The 23,114-nt window shown below is 50.4% G+C and overlaps 1 protein-coding gene and 1 long non-coding RNA gene across 3 annotated transcripts in view; one reads left to right on the forward strand and one right to left on the reverse strand.

Annotated features, from left to right (window-relative positions):
* LOC144061096 (uncharacterized) overlaps positions 1 to 23,114 on the forward strand; it is a 38,023-nt gene that overhangs the window by 4,513 nt on the left and 10,396 nt on the right. Inside the window, exons 3-4 of one of the 2 annotated variants that reach the window (XR_013296078.1) lie at positions 11,443 to 11,541; positions 22,190 to 23,096. This is a non-coding gene — a long non-coding RNA (uncharacterized LOC144061096). Of the gene's footprint in view, positions 1 to 11,442; positions 11,542 to 22,189; positions 23,097 to 23,114 lie in introns of those variants that run through there. The other variant, XR_013296077.1, reaches the window with a different exon arrangement.
* On the reverse strand, positions 1,671 to 9,069 carry cyp26c1 (cytochrome P450, family 26, subfamily C, polypeptide 1). Its single transcript, XM_077582014.1, is given in 8 exon segments — positions 1,671 to 2,337; positions 2,339 to 2,680; positions 3,492 to 3,782; positions 3,973 to 4,125; positions 5,094 to 5,369; positions 6,696 to 6,920; positions 7,352 to 7,620; positions 8,964 to 9,069. Coding segments are annotated over 7 exon segments (1,557 nt in total). The 5' UTR covers positions 7,559 to 7,620; positions 8,964 to 9,069; the 3' UTR covers positions 1,671 to 2,274.

The following is a 23,114-nucleotide window of genomic DNA, read 5'->3' on the forward strand; positions in this document are numbered from 1 at the left end:
ATTAGTAAAAGTAAGCTGAATGTTTATTGAAGGGTTTGCAGCTGTATTGCATTCTAATTGTCGTTTTATTCCAATGGTTGTGACTTTTGTAAAGATGTGCTAGAATTTTGTGGCCTTGCGACGCTTTGGCAAAGTTTCCGTGCACGTTTTCGTGCACGTTTGTGGGATTGTCTCGCGTTTGATTGATTTGTGTGAGCATCGACAACAAGTTGACCTCGAGTAACCCGTCAAAAGGACAACCGGAAGAACGTCTAGGTGTGAACACACCGCTTATGTGGTTTGCCGTGCCTGCGGGGTCGTGACCTTGAGCGTGTCGTCTTCATCGTCTTCATCGTCTTCGTCGTCTTCATCGTCTTCGTCATCGACGCGCTTCCTCCATAACGCCGTCGTGACCTTTGAGATCTTCCACGGTCGGATCGACGGCTTTGTTGAGCTGAACTTGTTTGGGCCTGAGACGATCTGGGAAGGTCAGAGGTCATGTTCTGGTTCAAGTCCAACGACGGCAGCTTTGACCCGGTGACCCGGAGGGTGAAGTGTGGTTGTCGGCGCTCGGCTGCTCGTCCCGGAATGCCGACTTAACAGATGTTGTCTGACAAAGCGGATAATTACATGCTGTACAGCTGTGTGGCCCCGCTCGCTCTTCATCCTCCTCCTCTTCCTCTTCCTCCTCCCTCCGGCGCTGCTCTGACTTCACTGGCTGAACTTGGAAATCACTTTGGCTTCAATCGTACACTTGAGACGACAACAACCGTGCATTCCGCTAACCAGTCATTTACCAGCCAACAATTGACATTTGACCTTCCAATATTCTTCTTCCTCTATCTTACATGCCACCAATCTGCCGTGGACGTGCCGCTTTTCTGCCTGCCGGGCACAATTTTGGTTCCAGTCATCTGCCGCCGTTGAAATGTCGCCGGTTGCCACCAATCTGCCATAAAACACCGGCCAACAATCTCCCTTCAGAAGTGACACGAGCTCCCGTTTTTCCTCCCTGCGCTCACCGGCCACCAATCGGACCGCCGCTTCCTCTTTTCACTTAATTGATGTGTTTGAACGGATGTTTGCCTTTTTTTCTTTTCGGACTCGCGCATGAGGCTGAAATCAACTACGGTCAGTTGCGTAATGCGCGGCTTGGCCAGCGTGCGCTGTCGTCGCTCCCCCCGCCGTTCCCAGGCCAAAAATCCCCGCGCAAGCCCCGCCCCCATCAGCTGACCGGCCACTGACCCCGCTGGGTGGCCGGGTGGCACCGTGCTGAACTCCCACTTGAAAACCTGGCCAAGTTCGCAGCCACTGCGAGTCCATCAGATAACGACCTTGGCACGGCTTGACGGGCCCCCGACGCTCGCTTCGTTAGGCCTGCGCGCACGCACGCACGAACGTACGCACACACATCGCATGCTCACATTTATCACACAGACACATCACACACGCACACAAACACACGACACATATAAACATGAACGCACACATGCTTTGACATTCCAAAGTGTGTGCGAGTGTTTGTGCACAAAGACAAAAAAAGTCACCTGATGAAAACATAATTGTTCATTAACAGCAACTGTACACAATCTACACAATCTACACACACACACGCATACAAAGAGTAAATAAACAAAGTTGAGAAAGTGCTAACGGGGATTATTTGTAGCCATCATCATCATCATCATCATCATCATTTCACAGCATCCTCCCTACACGCATCGGAAACACACATCGTATTGCAACGTCTACATTTGGCACGCACACACATGCAGACATGCTGGCCACTTGATTAGGCACACCTGCCAACCACGTCACTTCCTCCTGCTCACGGGTCCCGCCCAAACGTGCCGATGCCTCCTGGGAACATCCCCGGATCCGCTTCAGGTGCCAACGTGTTGATGGCGGCTGTTTGAACCCGTGTTCACGTCACATTTCTGTGCACGGGGGTGCGAATGCGGATTGACGTCAGGTGTGATACTACGTTGTCATGAGCAGGTATAAAATGGTTTATCGCAGGTGAAGGTGTTACTATTAGAAGCTAATCTGTGTTGGCATCGGGTGTGAAAGTGTGTTGATATCAGACGTAAAGGTGTGTTCATGAAGTTCCGGTGTGAATGTGGATTGGCATCGGGTGCGAAGCTTTGTTGAGACCGTATTTGGTGTGTGTCGATATCAGTCCTGAATGACATCAGGTGTTGCTCAGGTGAGAATGTTGCAGGAGGGCAAGCCTTCCAAATGAGACGGACGCGTTTTGCAGCGGACGCAGTCCTGAAAAGCGCAAGCTGCGTCTTGCTACGTGTGACGACGAGTTGATGACGAAGACCGAGCGGCCCCGAAGACCCGCTCGGTCTTAGCGGAGCGGCTGGTTTTGCGTGAAGCGCACGTGCAGTCCGTTGACCGGGTGCACGATGGGCACCGTCTGCATTTTGGGGAAGTCCCGGGTGGCCAGGGTCCATTTGCACGTGGCCAGCAGTTCCACAGCCAGAGTCTTGAGGACCATCTGGGCCAGTTCTTTGCCCACGCAGCTGCGCACGCCGCCGCCGAAGGGCACGTAGCTGAAGCGGGACGAGCGGTTCTCCTCGCGCTCCGGCCCAAAGCGGTCCGGATCAAAGAGTTCCGGGGCTTGGAAGACGGCGGCGGTCTCGTGCGTGTCCCTGATGCTGTACATGACGCTCCAGCCTTTGGGGACTTGGTAGCCCTGAGAGCACAAACACGCACGGACAACTTGATGTCAGCGGCGCCGCGTGGAAAGAAAGTCAACCGTTCTGACGGCAGTTGAAGATGAATCGCAAAGAAACAAAGACATCGTTAATGAATGCTGTTCGCAGCCTTGAGGGGCAAAAACACACGATTGGATTCTTCTTCCAAATTGTTGCAGCGTGATAAGAAAAGGCTGGACAAGCGCAAAAGATGGACAAACGTCCCCATTTTGCGTCAAAGTCAGCGGCTGCAGAAACACGTTGACGGCTGAAGCAGACAAACAAATACGTTGCAATATTTCTGCTAAAAGACTCGCACCAACAACATGACCGCTCCAGAAGAAGAACCAAACTTGTGTGGGCCGAGTTTCTGTTTGGAAAGAAGCTGCAAGAGGAAACTTGTTGTCGTCTCTTGTGGTTTTTCTGCTTTCGACAGCAGCTTTTTCTTAACTCGGGCCCAATTACCTCGCCGGGCTTTGCTAGTTCAAGCTTTGCAAAGATCAGCTTGACTGAACACACATAATGACGCTTGTGCACTGTGGACCAGTTCTACCCTGAGAAAGACCGGCACCAATAGCCCAATGTGGACCACAATAGTCTTGTGGGAATTCCTCTGAAATGGTTTTCATCTTCACAAAGCCTCCTGTGCAAATTGGGGGCACGCCGGGGGCAGCCGAGGGGCATTTAAGGATGAGGGGGCCGCCGTGGGGCCGCCTCAAAGATCTGCATGTCAACAAACTTCGATTTGTGGCATTCGCTCCGATTTGTGGCCACGAAGGCGCCGTCGGCGGTAAACGGACGCTTACTTACGTCCAACTCAAAAGTCTGCAGGGCGGTCCGGTAGCCTCCAGAAACCGGCGGCAAGAAGCGCAGAACCTCTTTGATGACGCAATCCAAGTAGCGCAGCCGGCTCAGCTTGTCCAGGCTCAAGTTGGGTGGAGGACTTTGGCCGGCGTCCCCGGCGCTGGCGAGCCCTTCAGAGTCCAGCTCCGCTTTAAGGCGTCGCACCACGGCCGGGTGGCAGAGCAGCTGCAGCAGCAGAGACGTCGAGGCGCTGGCGGTGGTGTAGTGGGCGGCGAAGATCAACTCCACCGCCGTTTCCTGCGAGGTCAGACAGAAGTTTTGCTTGGGACCGCGGTCCACATTTGAAAACATCCCGACCCAAACCAAGACCCTCTCGGCTCATTCTAACTGCCTTTGGAGGCGGGCCTCATCCAAGGGTCCGAGTCCAGATCTCAAAAGCAATTCCTCCCAAAGTCTGCGGCGTGCTAGCGTGCTAGCGTGAGCTGACCTTGAGCTCCTGGACGCTGAGGTCGTGTCCGTGCTCCCTGGCGCTGGACAACATGTAGTCGAAGGCGTCCAGATGTTCCTGGTGCTTCTGCTCCATCTTCTCGGCGATGATCTTCTCCATGTTGGCGTGCAGGATCTCTCGGGCTTTGATTCCCTGCCAGGAAAAAAGAAAACTGCTCAACATCCACCAGGAACGTAAAAAGTCAAATCGCTTTTCATTTCCATGTTCAGTCGTCATGAACAGAATGAAAATACAAAAAGAGGAAACCAGACTGACTTGGATTTCTTCGGATCGGGTTTGCGTGAGCTGTAAGTTTGCTAACCTGCGTTGATAAGAACCACGGCAGTTTGTAAACCTCAACCATCCGTCAGGACCCCGACGACGACAATGGAGGTGAAAAAAGAAGCGCGTTAACAACGCGGCTCGTACCGAGTGCCGGCGCTTTACGCTTCAATCGACAAGCTTTTCTTTAATGAATTGATTTTAGAGCCGTCTAACATTACATTTTCAAATCAGATTCATCTTAGAATTTCGATTAATCACGATTAATCGCTGAGTAATAAATGGCTTTTTTATCGACACCAAATTTGGGGAGCAGCGCTTATGCGTTCATTCTTAACGTTATGAGGACGTCTTCAACGCTCCTCTTTTTCTAATCATTTCATTACTTGCATAATTTAACGTGAAAAAAAAATGACCCCGATAGTTTGACATGAGCAAATATTCTAAATGTGACACGCAAACATTCTTTAAATGCTTGACTTGAATGCACAAAATTGTGTTTATTGCTCAAACACAAGCTGTGCTAGCTTAAACGTAGCCTCCGCCCTCACGCCGTTAAGGATCATCTATGGTCAAAATGAATGCGATTAATCGGAGTTCATTCATGATTAATGCGATCCGTTTTTGCGCTGAATTAATCAATTCACGCTTGAACTTTGACAGCACTCATTTATTGACAACGCTTGTGTGCTGGACCGAGCATTTTTTTTGGAGGCCTCGATGAGTGCTTGAAATAAACACAAACTCGGTCTTTCTATTGTTAGCCGCAAGTTTCCCGCGAATGGATTTGATTGCCAGTGGCTAATTGAAAACGGAAGTGCCGAACGGCGGCGGCGGACCTTTCGTAGGCCGCTGAGCGGCGCGTCCACGGGAAGCGAGAAGAGGTTGTCCATCAGCTGCTCGAAGATGGCGCCCAAGTAGACCACGCGCTCCTCGTCCAGCTGCAGCCCCAGCAGGACGCGCACGGCGATGCGGAACGTCAGCAGCTTGGCGGCGCCGTACACGTCCACGGCGTCGGGCCGCGCGCACCACTCGGCCACTTGGCGGCGCACCGCCTCCTGCAGACGCGGCAGGTACGACTCCAGAGCGCCTCTGCTGAAGACTTTTGCCAGCACCTGCACAAACGCACCACGTCACCGCGGCGGCAAACGGCAAAACGCTCCCCGTGCGGCCTTTTGCGACGAAACTGGACGGCAAACCTGACGCGTTTTGTTGATCAACAGAGCGGGATATTGTTAGCGATTCTCCATTGAGTGTTTGTGTTGTTTGGGCCGCTGAATTGGAGGGAAAAAAAAGCATCAAGGGGAATCTGTGCGAACAAACACGTTAGTGAGAGTGCGGGTGGTGGTATGCATGGTGAGCAGCCACGAGGCTGTTGATTGTTTCCGTATTGAAATTGAAGCTGAAGCTGAAAATGGACCACATTTCCACTTGATTTGCCTTTCTGTGACTCCTCCGGTCTCGGCTGCAAGCTGCTGATGACACTCAGCGGCCGCGTCCCGTTTGAAGCGTCTGCTGATCGATTGTTTGCCGGCGACTTGCTGTCATGAGGTCATCATTAGAGGTTCAACCACGAATCAGCAAGCAATTGATGATCACATTTTTGACAACTATTTTGATGATCAATTGAAAGCCGCGAGCGTTTGGAATATTTGAAGTTCAACATTGTGGAAATGCTCGCAGCCAAATACTGTCGGCTTTCTGTCGTTCTCCATGAAATCAAACATTGTGCTTTTTTTCTTCAAAATAAGACATTCGTTAACTTCTGCTTTTACGTTGGAAAACAATCATCGAGCCGATTCGTAGAGCGGACCGCTAACTCGATCAGGATCCGTTTCGTTTGATATTTTCTGCACTAGCAATTTGAAATCGTAAACATAGTTTTGTGAATCCGCTTGACTTCATCAAAAAAGCATCAAGAGATGAATCAATAATTCGGCGGCCCGTATGAGACCGTTGAAGCGGCAGAACCTCTTTTAGGTCAAATGAATTCCGCCGCAAGTTGTGCAAAAAGTACGGAAAGAGTTCCAAAGTTCAAGTGCGACCTTTGAAGGCACTTTGGCCGCCGCATCCCGACACGATGACTTCAACGTTTTTGCTCGAAGTTGCGATTGGGACTTGATCAACGTTTTGACGTCAGCAGAAAATCCTGCTGGGAAATCAAACGAGCGTTCATGGCGGACTTTGCAACATGACCGTGAGAAAAAAGTGGGGAAGAACGGGAAGCTTCTGGACCGGCCGTCAAAGTCTCCTCGGCTCAAATTTGCTGGCAGGAATTGGCCGCACATTTCGACCTAACCAAGGACGACCTCGACCACGACGAGCACCGAACATGGCAACGCCGCCGTTCACGTCAAAGCCGCTTGCTGTTAAGGTCTCCTTTTTATTTATTTATTAATTTTTTTGGTAACGCTTTGGAAGTGACTTCCTCGGCCCCGTACCTTCCGCTTCCTCTTGTGGGCGTCGCCGGTGGAGTTGACGAGCGTGTTGGGTCCCAGGATGATGCGCGTGCTCTGCGGCCATTGCGTGCACACCAGGCTGTGCTCGCCCATCAGGATCTTGCGGATGTTCTCGGCGCCCGTCACCCGGATGACGGGTTTGCCCAGGAGGTGCGTCTTGAACACGTTGCCGTGGCGCCGCCGCCGACAGACGTGGAAGTCGGAGCCCTGCGCAACATCGCGGACATCACAGATGAGTCCCGTCGCCAAGAGACAAAAGACAATCAGTCTGGACTTGACAAGGTGGACTTGGTCTCTGTTGGGAGGCAATTTGACGTTGGACAAGATCGCCAAACACTATCAAAAGACTCGTTTTTGTTTTTGCTCATCCAAAAGTCGTCACTCAGTCGAGTCGTTGTGATTTCTCTGCTTTACTGCATCATAAAGAACTCGCAACTCCGCTTTTTTGCCAAAAAGGCCAAATGAAAAATTCGCAATGATGGAAAAAGGTGCGAGTCAAGGCAACTTGTGACTAGACAAAATATTTCTGCTTCGATATGATCATATTCAATATTTTTCCGTTGGGTGACTCTCAATTGTCGGTTCATTCTCATGGAAATTTTTTGGGGGGGAAAAAATGTGTTTTTACGTGCGCTCACCTGGACCAGCCAGTGCAGCGTCTCTCCGACCACAGGCCAGCCCATGGAGCCCTGGGGGAGGGGCAGCGGGTTTCGGGGGTCCCTGGTCAGCCTCCATCGCAAAGTCCACAGGATCCGCGTGAGCGTCAGCGCCAGCAGCGCCCACAGCAGCCACGCCACGGCGCCAGGCAGCGCCCGCACGTCGGCCAAGTGCCAAGCGGGCAACATGTCGTCCTCGTCCCGCACGGCAAAGCATCCACACTCGCGCGCCTTCTTCCCCTCCGGCGCGCCTTCAAGCACGCACGCACCAAAAGGACACGAACACAAAAACATAGTTTGGAAAAGCAAAAGTACGCGTTCAATTCCTTGAATGAAGTCAAGAAGGAACGATCGATGAATTTTGAGCGTCCGTCATTCAGCAATCGTCAACCGGCAATATTTCGAGGCAAAACTTCAACCCGTCGATTGCTCAGCAAAAAGAGCACTTACGGAAAGTTGATTAAAACGGAACGGATGATTCCAAACTGAAAAGTCGTATCAAGTTAAATACAACTTTTTTCAATTCTTCAAATGTGGCCTTTCTAAACAATCCACAAAAATAGTACAAATCAAATAAAAATCTGTCCAAAATCTTTGTGTTGGTGATGAGGGAGTCGGGAATGCGTCATTCACGATTCCCTCATCGGGTTTTTATGCCCACATTTTAGGGACTGCCAAAGTCCACTACATCAAAAGTAGCATCAAGTGTTCACACAATGCAAGAGATTTTCTTTGTGAACCCCCCCCACAACCCCCGCCCCCCCCCCCAAAGTCTACTTCGTAAAAAGAAATGAATTGTACATCTTAAACAATGAATTGTTTTGTTTGTAGTAAAACAGTCCACTGTGTTACAAAAGTTACATGTTGAAGTTCTTCTTCAAATACACTAGCAAAAAACAAAAAAATCATTTTTACGGCAGTTGTAGTTCAAAACCACATGAAAAAAAGTTGCATTAAAAGTTGGACTTCAGTCCAATAAAATGCAGGCAGCGCCATGCGGTCACTTTTTGCTCATTTGCTACGTCAACAAAATCACAATTTGATTTGATTACAACACTTGACTTGTATTCAACTTTTGATGCTTCTCTTACGTCATCGGCACGGCTTGAACATTTCATTATTTAACAAATGAAGGAGTAGAAAATACACACACGTAATTTTGCAAATGTCGGCAAGTGAAAAGTGAAAAGAAATACTCCAAACGTGTTCAATTAATTATTAGGCGCTTGCCTTTTCCCACGCACGCACGCACGCGCGCCAAGTTCGATATTAGATAAGAAAGAGAAAGTTGGCGCGCATCGGGCCCCCTGCGGCGAGCACGCGCCGCAGGCGTCAAGACGACGTGTGCGCGCGTGCACGCAGGAAGCGGACGGATGCGCCGGCGTCAACTATTCCAAACACTTTGACGGCCGCCCGCGCGCCGTCGCGTCCGTCACCTTGCGAGCAGGCTTCGGGGGGTACCCGGGTCGCCGGTCGCCGGTCGCCGGTCGCCGGTCGCCGGTCGCCGGTCGCCAACCCCCCCTCCCCACCCTCCCCCTGATCCAGCGGCACCCCAAGGCGGCGCGTACAAAGTGCGGCGCGTGCGCGTGCTTACCTCGTCCGTGCTGAAGTCTGAGCGCGAATTTGAAGCGACGTGACGGACGGCGCGCCTTTTTATTGCCGACCCACCTTCGCCTGTGACGTCACCGCCGATATGTTAAGTAGGCGGCGTGCACGCGCAGCGGACGGCCAAGTGCGTGAGAAAAAGAGAGCGAGCATGAGGGAGAAAGTTTCGAGTTGATGGAAGGCAATATATTTGAATCTTTGTGACGTCATCATCATCATGCAGGGGGTGCGAAGTAACTCATATTTTGTTACTCTCCACATTTGCACCTTGACATTTTGATGTGTGAGATTTGGTTTCACGTGATTGAAATGTGCTCAACGATGACGTCACTTGCACGCCAAAGCAACTTTTTACTTGGACGTTTTTCAGTCTTTGCAGACGGCAGACGATCGAAAGTCTTGATTTGATGCTGATATTTGCTAACGTCGAGATGCTCGCGACACAACAGCTTTTGGCTTTTCTATGATGTCATCCATTTGCCAGGCGTGCGCGCCACGTAGGCACGATGAGCGATTGCGCAAGCGTTGGATGCTTTTGACAACAAATTGTCTGAAGTGTTCGTATCAGGATTCCATTTTGGCAGATTCAACTCAAAGTGGACCCGCGACAAAAAATAATGACGGGCAAAATTGCTCCAAATTTCTTTTCTTCCACCCGCGACATCATCATCATCATTTTCTGCATCCCAGAAATTGGTTTGAGGTGACACGGGTTGCACACCTGGATGACATCACACGCACATCAGAGACTGACCTTTGACCTGTCTGGTCCACGAGCATGTGTGTGAGTAGAAAGTGTTGCAATGTAAACACAGGATGATGCGCGGCGGCTGTCAGCCTCGGGCGCGCGCGCACACGCACGCACACTCGTGAGTGTTTGTAGACGCCCCAGGCAAGAAGGACTATGAAGTGCCCCCCCCCCAAAAAAAAAAGTCGTCATGATGTAGCAGGTCAAATGTGATTTTTCGGTGTTTTGATGATGGCAACATGGAATCTTTGGACTTGGATTTCAAATGAAAGCCCAAAACGGTCAAAGCACTCGTTGACGATGGCAAATCCTGACAGATGCGGACGAGCGGCCGCCGGCGAAGACCTTTTGGTTAGCGAAGGTCGTCTCCACGGGTTGTCGGGATCCGTCAACGCCGACGTCTGCGCCTCTTGACCCGTCTGACTTCCTGCCGCCGGTCAGCCTGGGGAGCGCTCGTCAGTTGGCAGCGGAAGCGGATCGGGATCCGTTACGGAAGCTCGGCATTCCACGCGGCGGGCGGGGGGAGAAAATTGTCACTCCCGGGAGACGACACGTGAGACGGACGAGGGGGACGTGGCCCGTCGGCCGCAGCAAGCTAACTAGGCTAGCGGCATATTGGGGCTTTTATTTTGAAATCCTGCCTGACTTCCTGGTTTTGTTGGGCTTGACCACTCGAGTCGCGACCTTTTGTTTTGTTTGACTTCACCGATTTTCGCACCCGCTTGTCACTAAAGTTTGTACATTGACTTGGCTCAGGGTGTCGAGACGTTGGACTGTTGGAAGCCGCTCTCCCCAAGTCGTCGTGTCCTTGGGCAAGGCACTTGACACACGTGACCTCCAAGGCGCACACTTCGGTCCACGTGCTTGATGTGAAAGTCTTTCAAACCTTTTGATGCAATTTTTGTTTTTATTTTGACGGTATTCTCTGTGAGCAGCTTAGCCTGTTAGCAAGTATTTCAAAGGCAGAGAACGCATTTTGCCAGTGAGCTCAACTGCTCGATTTTGTGGAATTTTGAACTTGAAATCACGAAAGTTGTCAGGTTAGAACGCGGAAGCGAGCGAGTAAGTTGCGGCCGGCGCGGCGGTCGGGCCCCTGGGGGCCGTCCGCTTCCTTATCTTTCAGGCCGAGCCCCGCCGGGCGGACGGATCATGTTCGGGCCGCGGCTCGGGGTCGCGACCTGTGCTGGCCGGGACGGCGCTACCGTTCTGTTGAGCTTCTCAAAGGCACGCTTATTCTCCGGGCCCGAGTGTGGACGAATGGCAGGTTTCAAGACTTGGAGGGTGCACGTTTGAATCCCTGGCACAAAAAAAGCAAAAAACATTTGTTTTGTCATCATCAAGATACAAACTGACAGGAAGTTGCAACTAATCAAGTATTTGAACGTGCATGTGAGACGTAAATGTTATTTTTAGGTCGCCATCTTTCTGTTCTACTGCCATATGTGTGACTTTGAGTGTGTATGGCAGTGTGGCCAGGTGAGTGATGTGGGTGCCAGCCAATGCCTGTGTCCACGTAGTGTCAATGTGCTTATTTACCCCCCCAAAAAAATGAAGATTCGATTTTCAACTTGCCAACATCGTTAATTACGCCGACACGCGTGACGCAATCGTCTTGTCGGCTTGTCACACGTCGACACGAAGCACCTGAGGGCGCACATACCTGGCGCCAGGAAATCAGCTCTCACTGCCCACCTGAGTGTGTGTGTTTACTCTAATGCAGGCGTAAACAAAGGCGAGAGGAAAGAGGAAGTGTCCGTTGGGCCGGAAGGAAGGAAGCGCATCCAAATTGCCCTGAAGACACACACGTGGACCACCTGTGGTACGCACACACACACACACACACACACACACACACACACACACACACACACAGTGGCGTGAGTGGTATGCAATCATCCGTGTTTACGTTTTGAGGAAACGCTAACAACTTTTTGACTTAAAGGTGTCGCAATATTGAGGCAAATTGGAGCGTTAAAATAAGCGTATTTTTTGTTTTAAGAAACAAACAATACCGCAGTTCGAACCTGTGTCTTCTGAGGGCTCCTTTTGTTTGACCATCGGGCCGAAACTTTGGTGACATGCAACGTGAGTTGCCCACGCAGGGAAAAATCTCCCCTGCGTCCCCGACCACGGTCAGAATAGCGAGCAGGAAAGGACAACACGGTCGCGAGTGACAAAAAGGGACAAAGTTAAATATATTTAGCTTTTTTTTTTTTGTAACCAATTTCAATTCTTTTCAATGGAGGAAATGGATTTGTTCCAACTTTTTTTTATGGAACAAACGCAAGTCAGGTTGCAGAAAGAGAACGAGCGTGTTGCTCGCTCGTCCATCATCACGCTCGTCCGGAAGCGAGCCGCCACTCGGACTTATCTGCCGCACGCCCACACACGCACGCGCACGCGCACGCACACACGTTCAGCTGAGTGTGTGTTCCAATCTCATCCTTTACTTTAAAGCTTGTGATTTATCTCTCATTCACACAAAGTGAGAACACAGACCCCCCCCCCCCCCCACACCCCCCCCCCTTTCCCACCTTGTGTGTGCGTGCCTGTGTGTTGTCTTCTGTAAGAGGTTCGGCTCGGCCTCAACATGACAAAAAGAGAGAAAGCAACGTTGCGCTTCTTCATGAGAAAGTTCACGTCAAGCCTTCAAACGCAATCTTCTGATGTGTGTGTGCGCGCTTTTGTATTTGCTACATTGTGGGGCCCAACTTGAAATTGTAGTTACATTCGGGCGGTCCCGACAAGTTCAGAACTCTTTTTGAGGGTCAAGACTTGGTCTTAGAGTTTAGCACCAAAAAAAAAGCAAAAAGGTCAATCTTGTGGCAAGAGAATGCTGCACAGCTCCCGCTAAGGAAGGAAGAGGCGCAGTTTGCCGACGCTTGATCGATAATTGGGCCGAATAGCAAGCAGGTGAATTTGTTTCGACATTTCGATTGGAGCGTTTTGAAAAGCAGCAAAGCAAAAATGTTGCCAAATGTTGACGTGTGTGACGTTGCTGACTCGCAGCCTCTTGAATGAACAACTTCCTGTTTTGCGGCGTTGGTCGGAGGAATTTGGGCCTTTTGCCTGCCAACAAACGTCGCTGGCACGCAAAGAAGAACTCATTTGCCGTCAGCGGCTTGGCCCCGCCCACTTTGACGCATCAATCCATTTGTGTGTCCGCCGGCCACAAAGAGCGCGGGCCGACCTTTGAACCTTCGCGCTGAGGCAGACATTTTGAGAGATGTCGTCAAGTGAGCGCTGGAAAAGCTTTCGCCCGACACGCCGACTCGTCAATCCGAGCTGGCCACGCCCCCTCGCACCCCGCAGCTCCTGTCCGTCATTCTTTTCTTCTCTCCTCATTGGAGGAGCTCATGCATGACAACGCACACACGTCAACAGTTGACTTTGTGTGTGCGTGTGTGTGTGACGGACACTTCACTACCAGTTGGCTTTCTCAAGCTGTCAATCATCCGACAAAAACCACCACCAGGGTGCCGGAACCCCCCCGCACACACACACACATGCACGCACACACAAAAACACTCAGCAAGTTTTCAGCGAATGGTGCAGCTGTGTCAGGACACGCCCACCGATTCAAATAAAAAAAGTCGTCCGCCAAGCGCGTTGGCGTCGCCTTAGCATTTTGGTCGCTAGTTTTGGCAGCTTTTTTCGCTAAAGCGGCCAAACTACTTTTAAAAGGCTTTTGCTGACTTTCAGCAGATTTTTGAAAACGGCGGAACCAAAACCTTCGCGACGCGTCGATTGATTGTTGCTTTCAAATCCATCTCAACAATCAGGCAACAACGTGTTCCCGCAGCCGCAATGCGGTTGAGCAACTTTCCCGAGCGGCGCTCCCACGTGCTCTTGCGTCCGAGCGCCGGCCGAGGTGAGCGTTGTTGTGGCGATGGCGGTTGCGGTGGGCGGGGCTTGGCAGATCAGAGCGCTGAAGCGGCCTAATGCTCTCTTTCCTCTGGAACAGGATTAGCGCCCAGCGGCGTCCCCTCCGCCCTCCGGTCAAGCGTGCGGCGGGAAGCCAGCGGGACGCCTGCTCCGTGATGGGCGGGGTCACGCCGCCCTACGTGTGCGCTTTCACGCACCCGCTGCCGTCGCATTTGTAGCGTGCCGGCCCCTTTCACGCCGCATTCCTGCTCAATCCGAGCATCCGAGGCACGTCGCGCAAGACGATTGATTTCGGTCACGTTCGGGAACTTCGGCTCTTTTTCTGGGATTCCATTTTTGGGCCTCTCAATGTTGACATCTGCTCCGTTTTTGTACCCCAAAAAACATGTTTGGCAGAATGTGTGTGCGTTTGGTAAGTTGCGGCGGAACACGACGCAAGCTTTGAGAGCAAATTCTTACTTTGACACAAAAAAGAATTTGAATGAAAGGCAAATATTGAGGTGAGAATCGATGAAGGCAACGAACTTGAAAGCGACAATTGGACGAACGCGCCTCTGAGTGTGCAGGCCCGTCCCGACAAATGCGTCCGGGTTCAAACGTGTCAAAACATTCTGAGCAATGCGTTCATCCGTAGCGGATCGGTCGGGACCCGCTTTACCGGTGAGCACCTTCGGCGCCGTTAACCCGTGGACGGAAGCCGGACGACGGTGCGAGTCGACGGAGGCCGGACCTGAAAGTGGCCGCTTTGGATGCGGCAGGAAAAACAACAGCGTTGCTCGGGGTGAGGATGCGGAGATGTTTATTATGATTATGATGATCGTGTGTCCAGCAAGCGGGTGGGCCGGCGTTAAAAGGCGGCACATTCGGTGGCGGCCTTCAAATGGTTTGAACTTTTGCGCTCGAGAAACAAAAGGAGGAGCTTCGATCTTTGAGGAAGGATCGATTGAGAAGGTCTTGAAGGTGAAAAGACGGAAAAACTGGAGCAAAAGAGCAGGACAACTTGCGGAAGGTCGTGAAGGCCCGATGGTTGCGTTCGGAAGCGTTCGGAAAAGCGGACGTTTGGAGAAGCTTGTTGAAGGAAACCCGAGCGGCCGACGAGACGCAAACGTGCGCTTTTCAACCCTAAGCAACGTTTGCTTGCAATTTGGAAATCTTCTTCTTCACAAGCTTGAAGCTCTTTGTTGACGCTCTCAACTCAAGTTGGCTCCAAAATCAGCCGTCGTGTTTTCAAACGAGACGGCTAGCTTGAGGCTAAAGCTAACATAGGCGAGGATTAGCATCCGGCGTTTTCAACCTTTCAGCGACACATGAACTTTTGTTTTGTTGTTTTGAAAAACAAAATGAATCTCGCTCACGTTCGAGGCAGGATCGAACGCCTCAACAATGTTGTTGCTTTTGTTGATTTTTGAAAAATCATTCATTTGGGAAAGGAAAATTTGATATATGACTTTTGTCAGTTATCGACTGGATTGCAAAATAGTTTGAATTGTGGGAAAGCGCGTCAGCTGACGTGCGTAGGCGGCGTTTGTTGTGACACGTCAACAAGACCGCAAAGCAGACAAATGAGGAATGCTCGCATACCAACACACACGCACACTCTTCCGAATATTCACACACACATCTGAAGGTGCAAAAGCGGCCATGCGTGTTGCCGCACGCACACACGTGAGTGCCACTCCCCTTTTTGTGCTTTTTGATGTTCTGGGGGTCCCGCAGACGTGTTTTGATGTCGGCGGGAAGAAGAAAGCCGCCGCCGCCGCCGTCGCCTTCTTTGGAGTGTCGGCCGCGGCTTAACGCCTTTTTTTTTTTGCGCCGTCCCGACCTCGAGTGACCCTGCCCTGAAAAGACCAAATCAAAAACGACTTTGCTTTTGCTAGCAGGCGACTGAAACGTGCTAACGTGACGTCACTTGGCGTCGTTGCCGCCAAAACGATCCGACGCCAAAACGGACGCAAACGTGCTTTGCAGGATTTTTGGGCTTTTGTTTTGTTGCCGTGCGGAAGCTTCACCCGCCTGTCATCGCTCGCCGCTTAGGAGCGGCGCTGGGGTCAGAGGTAAATCCCTTGGGACCTCCGCCAGGGAAAGCCCACTGACAGATCAGCGACGCGCACACACAAGGTTTAAGCACAAAGCCAAACACGTGTCGTCGGAGCGGCTCCGTCGCCGTGACAACCACGAAGCCAAGACGCAAAAAGTGCCACTCTCACACACGCCGGGACGGCCATCTTTTTTGCAAGCTGCAGGCCACCAGCCCGGATGTTGCTCATTTTGTCCACCGGAGGCCATTTTTTTCCTTCTCGGTCTTAATTGTTGCCGTCGACGGAATGAGACACTTGGAACTTTATCAAGACATCAAACCTTGTCAAGTGTTGTTATTGGAAAGCAGCGGTGGCCATCTTAAGTTGAGTCCACGTCGGGTGATGTCGTCTTGTGCTTGGAGGCAAATGGACAGTTAGCATTAGCAACGTTAGCGTTGACTTTCTCGGCTCCTTTCGCAAGCAACGCGCGCGTGTTACTTGCACGCATGAGCTGAAATGTTTCGTTCAAAAGTGTGCACATAATTTTGTTACGTTGCCTCGTCTGGCACAAAAGCTTGTCCGTCGGCCATTTTGTCCGCCAACATGCTGACTGGTCCGCTGGCATGAAGCGTGCGTCACATGACCAGGCAGAAATCAACTTTTGTTTGACTTGTTTTCCCATCGCAACCTTGGCCAAAGCCGTCCGCTACCCCGACCCCCTCCTCCCCGACACCCCCCCCCCACACACACACACACACACTCGGTCCGCTAATCTGCCGCCGGGCGCCACTTTGCTGTCGGCGGCGCTCGTCATCGGTGCAGAAGAAGACGAAGAATGAGAAAGAATGAAAGAAGAATGGAGCTCTGTGTGTTATTCTTTGTCATTTTGTTTGAGGGTGAGCGCGCGGTCAGGCCATTAGCATTAGCAACACGCCAAGCCGCCATCAAATACACATGCTTACACACTCACACACACACACACACACACTTGCGCACGCCCGCTTGCTCTTCAACCTGATCTTCATCATCATCGTTCTCATTATGCGCTTCAACACGTTCTTCCTCATATTCGTCTTCATGCTCATGTTGTATATTTTTTCTTAAGTGGTTCTTCCGAAATGTTGACGCAAAGCATCATGGGAAAGATGTTCGTTGTTGACGTGTGTGTGTGTCTTGGGGGGCACCGTTATGGTTGTGACCCACACAACTGCGTTAGCCAAGATAAAGCTAAGCTAACCTCAGATAAGGTCAACAGGAGCTAAGATCAAAGGATTGCTTTGGATTTAGATACACTGAAAGGTTTTAGCTTGTTAGCTTGTTAGCTTATGGAGGCTGAGCAAAAATATTGAGATTTAAAAAAAAAAAGTTTTTTTTACTTGTGTTGTTTCATTGTTGCACACTGTTAACTGTTAGCCGCTTGCTAAGCTACATCCCTCAACTTTATTAGCATGTTAGCTTCAGACAAAAACGTTTTTGTTGTGCTTTTTATTGTTGAATCTTTGGAGCTAACTGTTAGCTCACTGAGTTAGCCACAAGCTAACGACCCTCAGTGTGTCATGCTATGTGTGTGTTCGACCTGCTGTATATTTGTGTGCGTGTGTTTTCTCGAATTGCTAACTGCTAGCTGTTGTTTGACTTTGTCTTTCCGGCTCTCGTTTTGTTTGCAGTGGTTGTGAACTTGAGAGACTCTTTTTTTTCTGGTGGTGTTTAGCGGTGGGGGGATTTCGCAGGGTCCGGATCCGATTAGGCAGGTGGGGTGGTGGTGGTGGGGGTCCGATTAGGCCATGTCTTGTAGCCGCCACGACGGCGCAGCTTGAGGGCGAGACGCGCAGCGGCGGCGGCTAATTGCCTCCATTTGGACGCAGGCCGTGACAGCTCGCTGGTGAGGAAGGGCACACACAAGGTCACACACAAGGTCAATTGTGTTCACGCTGTCAATTGTCCGCTAATGAACACGGACGCCTCGTTAGCTCGGGTTCAGCGAGTACACAAACGGCGGCGCGGCACCACAAGCCTGTTTCACGCCTGGCCGCACGCCGGACAAATCATATCATCGCAACTTTCGTCATTCCAACGTCAGCCCATGTCATGGGGAAAATAGAGTGCCCCGTCGGAGGGCCGCTCGCCGTGGGAGGACGCAAGCGCCGGCGTCATGGCACGCAAGCTGGCCAGGGCGGATCACAAACACGCTTAGCATATGCTTCGCTTAGCATATGCTTCGCTTAACAGTGGTGTCCAAACTCGGTCCTCGGGGGCCGGTAGTCCCGCAGGTTTTGGATATTTCTCTCCTCCAACACAGCTGAAGCTCATCAGCAAGCTCTGCATAAGCATGATAACGACCTTGTTGATTGGAACAGGTGCGTTGGAGCAGGGAAACCTCAAAAACCTGCAGGACTACCGGCCCTCGAGGACCGAGTTTGGACACCACTGGATGCTTAGCTTAGCATATGCTTCGCTTAGCATTAGCCTGCTACCACGTTACCAATTGTTTGTCTTCCGCACGCGCACGTATTTAGCATCAAACAATAATTCACAAGTTGACACACAAAAAGGAGAGCAAACTTGAAATGAACTTTTGTCAAAACAAGTTTCACTTTTCCACCAAGAATGAATCCAACATTTTTCCATCATAATTCATCGGATTGCAAAATGCTTTGAAGGGAAATTTGCAATTTTCAAACTACAAACACGCTTTTGGAAAAGCACATTTCGTGAAAATTCAATTCAGAATCTCTGCTGAGTTTCAGTTCCACTTTTGGATTAAAAAAAAAGAAAAAGAAAAAAAGAGCAATTTACGCAAAATAATGACATTGATTTGCTTTTAAATATGAAAAGCTTCATTCATCCACTTCAAGTTTTTTTTTCAAACGTTTCATCCGAGTCGCAATCTTCTTTATTGGTTGTTTTTGATTGATGTTTTTTTTTAAACACAAATAATTTGTCTCAATTCAAGTATTCTAGAAAAAAAAAAAAAGCCATGCCAACAAAATATGGACAACAAAAAGTTAAGATTTCATTCAATAGTTCAAATTGAATCATTGAAAGAATTAGAAAATTCATTAATTAATTAAACTGTTGTTTAAAAACACTGTATAATAATAATAAATTCTATTTGTATATTGAAAATTTTATCCAATGAAATTGCGAAAAAATATTCAGCAGTTTATATTGAATTGGCATTAGTGCTGTCACAATCGAATATTTTTAGAATCAAGTAATCTATCGATTCTTCAATTGATTTTTTCAACTCATTGGATTCATTTTAGTTTTGCCTGATTCGTGTTTATTAACCACAATTTGTGTTTATTTCTTACTTTGTATTTGTCTAGTGATTTAAAAAAAAAAGAAGAAAATATGGATGGATGTTCTATGTAATGAATACCATGTTTGTAAAAACAGATGTTTGTAAAAGCCTTATTTTGATGAAACACGGATGATAATCAGTCTTTGAAAATTTGTCAACAATTCCTGTTAATATGCGAAAATCAGAGGATTCGGATTCGGAGCATTTTAAATTGGAAAAATGGCTCCAAACGACTCCATTTTTGATTGTCAATTAATTTGATCATCAATGACTTGTTGTTGAAATGTTGCGTCGTTTGCAAATTGACAGTTGGATGAAATTGAAAAGTTTATTTCCAATTCATTTACGGTTTTAATCGTCCTCCAAAAATATTCAGCTCAAATGATTTTGTTTAAAAACGCAACCGTTTTACAGACAAACGTCGCAATGGAATGAAGACGAGAGTCGAACTTTTTTCTCCATGTGTTGCGTGCGTGTGCGTGAAATGGCCTGGCTTTAGCGGGACGGCAAAAAACGTGACTTGAAGCGACAAAGCGAGCGTTGACCGGCGAAAGAAGAGAAAAGAGAAAGAAAGCAGCGGCACCAGAAGAAAGAAGTGTTTTGTTCGCGCTTGGCCTTTTCCAACCCGGGACACCCCCGGTGGCACGTTCAAGCGCCGAGGCCCGCAGCCAATCGCCTCGTCCCAACAGCCCCGTCACCCCGCATCATGGGGGTCAAAGGGTGCCGCGCCTCACAATTAATGAGCCGGCCAAGACCGCCCCCTCCCCCCCACCTTCCCGGAACCCCCCGCATCGCGCCCCTGCCGCAAAGCGGGCTCGTCTTTGGCCTCCCCCCGCCCACACGCGCACCTGAACGCGGAGGTCCCGCGTGGCGGCACAGGTGTATTTTTTTGCGTTTGCACGCGGTGGGCGGTCCAGAGCTGATGACAAGTCGGGCCTGGAGAGGCGAAGGAACGGGCGGGCGGGCACGCCGGCCGTTGTCCCGGCGCTAACTGTTCACCCTTGTAATGAGATCATGCCCGCTGAAGGCTCCGGAACAAAAGGCGGCAAATTGTCATTAAATGCGCAGCGCTGCGGCGGCGCTGCGGCGGCGCTCAGGCGGCGCCCTTTGATCGCTGAGGCCTTTCATGGCCGCTAATGGCTCCTGACAGGCGCCGCCAACAGATTCTGTGACAAACTTGTCGATCGGGCCCAGGGGATTTTTGAACTTTGCCCGCTCCCGCGGCCCGGCCGGGACAGGACCCGGCCGGGCCCGCTCTGTCAAACAATCACATCCATGACCCAATTGAGCAGTGGTCCCTCCCTGATAACCTCAATGAGCTCTATGTTGGCCCGCTTTGTTTCCACGCTCATTAAACACTCGCCTGCTTCCTGCCTTCAATACAAACACTGAGGCTTGGAAGGGAAGGCTGGAACGGGGGGGGCGGGGGGGGGGCTACGCACGGGCCGCGTCGGGGGGGCGCCTACGGCATTCGGGGTGCAGGTGCAAAGACGGAGGGACGGAGTCGAGGGGGTCTTTCCCACCGAGCGCTCATTAGGTCATGACAATCTGCCACCACAAAGGACACGGCGTGACCCCCCCCCCCCCCACACACACACCCCCCCCCCCATCCAAAATATGCCTTTTATAAGCACGCATACAACTGATGCTTAGACCGCCGGCCCGCCCCCCCGGACCGCCGCCCCCGCCGACTCTGGCGCCGCTCGCCTGCTGAAGGCTGCGAGGATGGACGGCGAAGCGGCGACCTCGTGAGAACTTTTGAAGGTCCGGGGTCATTGAATTGGAATCCCAATGTGGTCATGTGACCGCCTCCAAAGGTTTGACGACCTTCCACTGGCTTGAGACGACCTCCAGCAGGACGTTGACCTGCGACTGCAAGATGTTAGGGATTCTGATTCTCCCACAGACCGCAGACCGGGTCTTGGCCCTCCAACCGGGAAGGTTCTGGAGGGTGAGCTCGCCAGCGTGTGGAACCACACGTGTTCTGTCCTCAAAGTGAAAAGTTGCTTCCATTTTGCCGACAACGCGCCGTCACCGACTCACGGGCCAAATCGGGCTTCCTGCATGTGCAACCGGCTGCGGTCCAGGGAAGCGTGGCAGAATTCTTGGCGTCTTGAAGTGCTCGCCTTCTTATTCAGGCAAAAATCTTAACCTGCGACCAAAACGAGTCCGAAAGGTCAATGCGAGGAGCGAGACCGGCCGAGGATTTGTCAGCTGCGGTCCGGAGATCGGTTCGGGATCGGAGGTCCCGAGGGGACGTATGTGGGCCGAGGAGGACTTTCGGGTAGGCTGGGGCAGCGCCGAGGTTTTGTGACGAAGGTTACGAGGAGCCAGGAAAGGTTCTGAACAATGCGAGTGATGTGCTCATGCTTGCGGTTCTGACGGGCGGCGCCTTCGGGAGCAATTCAACGTTTTGGAAGATATTTGCGGCAAACTACGGCAGTCGTCGAGTCTGGAGTTTCTCAGCAAAATGAAGCCTTCTGGGACCAGAGGGTTGTGGGTTCGATCCCCGGGCCCTTGTGTCCTTGCGCAAGATACGAAAGCTCCGGTTTGTCCCGATGCCGCTGATGTCATCGCTCGCCGTGACGCGTTTGTCTCGTTCAGGTGGGAAAGACGGTCAGCGGCTGAACGCTCGTTTGCAATTTGGCAGCTCTCGCGCCAGGAAGAAGGCTGAGGAGGTCGTGAGATTGTGAGCAGGTCCACTTAGAGGTCAGGAACCAAAGTTCCAGAGGTCAGAGTGAGGTTGCGGCAGAGGAAAGAAGACTTCAGCCCGTGTGGTCCCGCTTGTCGCGCTTCCGCTCGCCAGCCTGCAATTTGGAGGCCTGCCAGCGTTTTTCATCAACTTGAGTCCACCGGGCCTAAGGACTCGCCACCCAAATAAGAGTTCCGAGGCCAGTAAGAGGTCCGGCCCAGTGTGGGCTGGGCTGAGGGTGCTACTTGCAGGTTTTGTGGCCTTTGACCTTTGAGTCGGATCTTGTGGATGAGATTGTGAGTAGATCTCACTTTGCTCTCCAGGAACCAAAACCCGCAGATGGTTGGACTTTGAAGGTCAAGGTGGGGAATGTCTTGTGACCAATTGGTGCAGGAAGTGACAAGTTCTGCTGTGTTCTCTCTCCGGGTTTTGAATTGACGGCAACCGGACTGCTTGGTCTGTTTGCCAGCAACAAGAAGATTTGCAAATAGTGGACTTGTTTGATTTGTGGCGCTTGTTTTTTTTGGGTCCAGTTTTTTTTTTTTGGACTTTTTTTTTTTTTTGCAAGCCCCGCCCCGCCGTGCCGTCCCACGGACCCCCCGAGGCAAGCGGCTTCCACTTCCCCTCCGGCCCCGCCTCCACAGGAAAGACCCCAGACTGGGATCGGTTGGGAGCCCCCGCCCCCTCCCGAGCCTTCGGAAATACCTGAGCTGATCGGTTGCCATGGAGACGCACACGCACGCACACACGCACACACCACCATGCGGGAAGTGACTTTTACGGGTACGTTTGTGCGAACGCGAACAATTTCCGCCATGACAAAAATTCACCCAAAATTCTACATTTTCACCATTAAAGCAAATCATTACTGCCACGTGTGGCCAAAAAACAACAAAAAAACTTCTTCACATACACATTGCATGTCATCACAGAGGGCGGGAAATTCGAACCCGAATCCAGTCTGTCTACTATTGTCCAGAGGCTTGCATCCATTGTGAACAGCTAAGATGTCAATCTGCTTATTAGAAGTTGCTTGAGTCGTAAATGGCCAAATAAAAATTGAAAAGATATTTTTGGCCGCAAATTGCTATATTGCAGCTTTAAAATACCCACAAAAATTCAAAAATGAAATCTTTTTTTGTTTTTCTTTAAAAAAAATATATAAAAATTTAAGCCATGATGTGGAGTCAAGTTTTTGTTTTTAAACTCAAAAAGCCATGATGTGTATACTAAAATATATTTTTTAAAAAGCCAAGGAGGACAGGAAATGTTTATTTGTTATTTAAAAGGCCAGGATGGCTTTTGATTTTAAACCAAAAAAAAAGCCATATTTATTGAAGCAGTACATTTTAAGTTTTTAAAATTGTCAAGCTTAATGTTTATAATTTCCAAAACTTTTTTTTTAATCATGTAACTGTACATGACGTATGCAAAAAATATAACTGCAATGAAGTAATACATATTTTAAATATGAATGTAAAATGGCAATATTT

Source organism: Vanacampus margaritifer, chromosome 12 (genome assembly GCF_051991255.1).
Source record: "Vanacampus margaritifer isolate UIUO_Vmar chromosome 12, RoL_Vmar_1.0, whole genome shotgun sequence".
NCBI lineage: Eukaryota > Metazoa > Chordata > Actinopteri > Syngnathiformes > Syngnathidae > Vanacampus > Vanacampus margaritifer.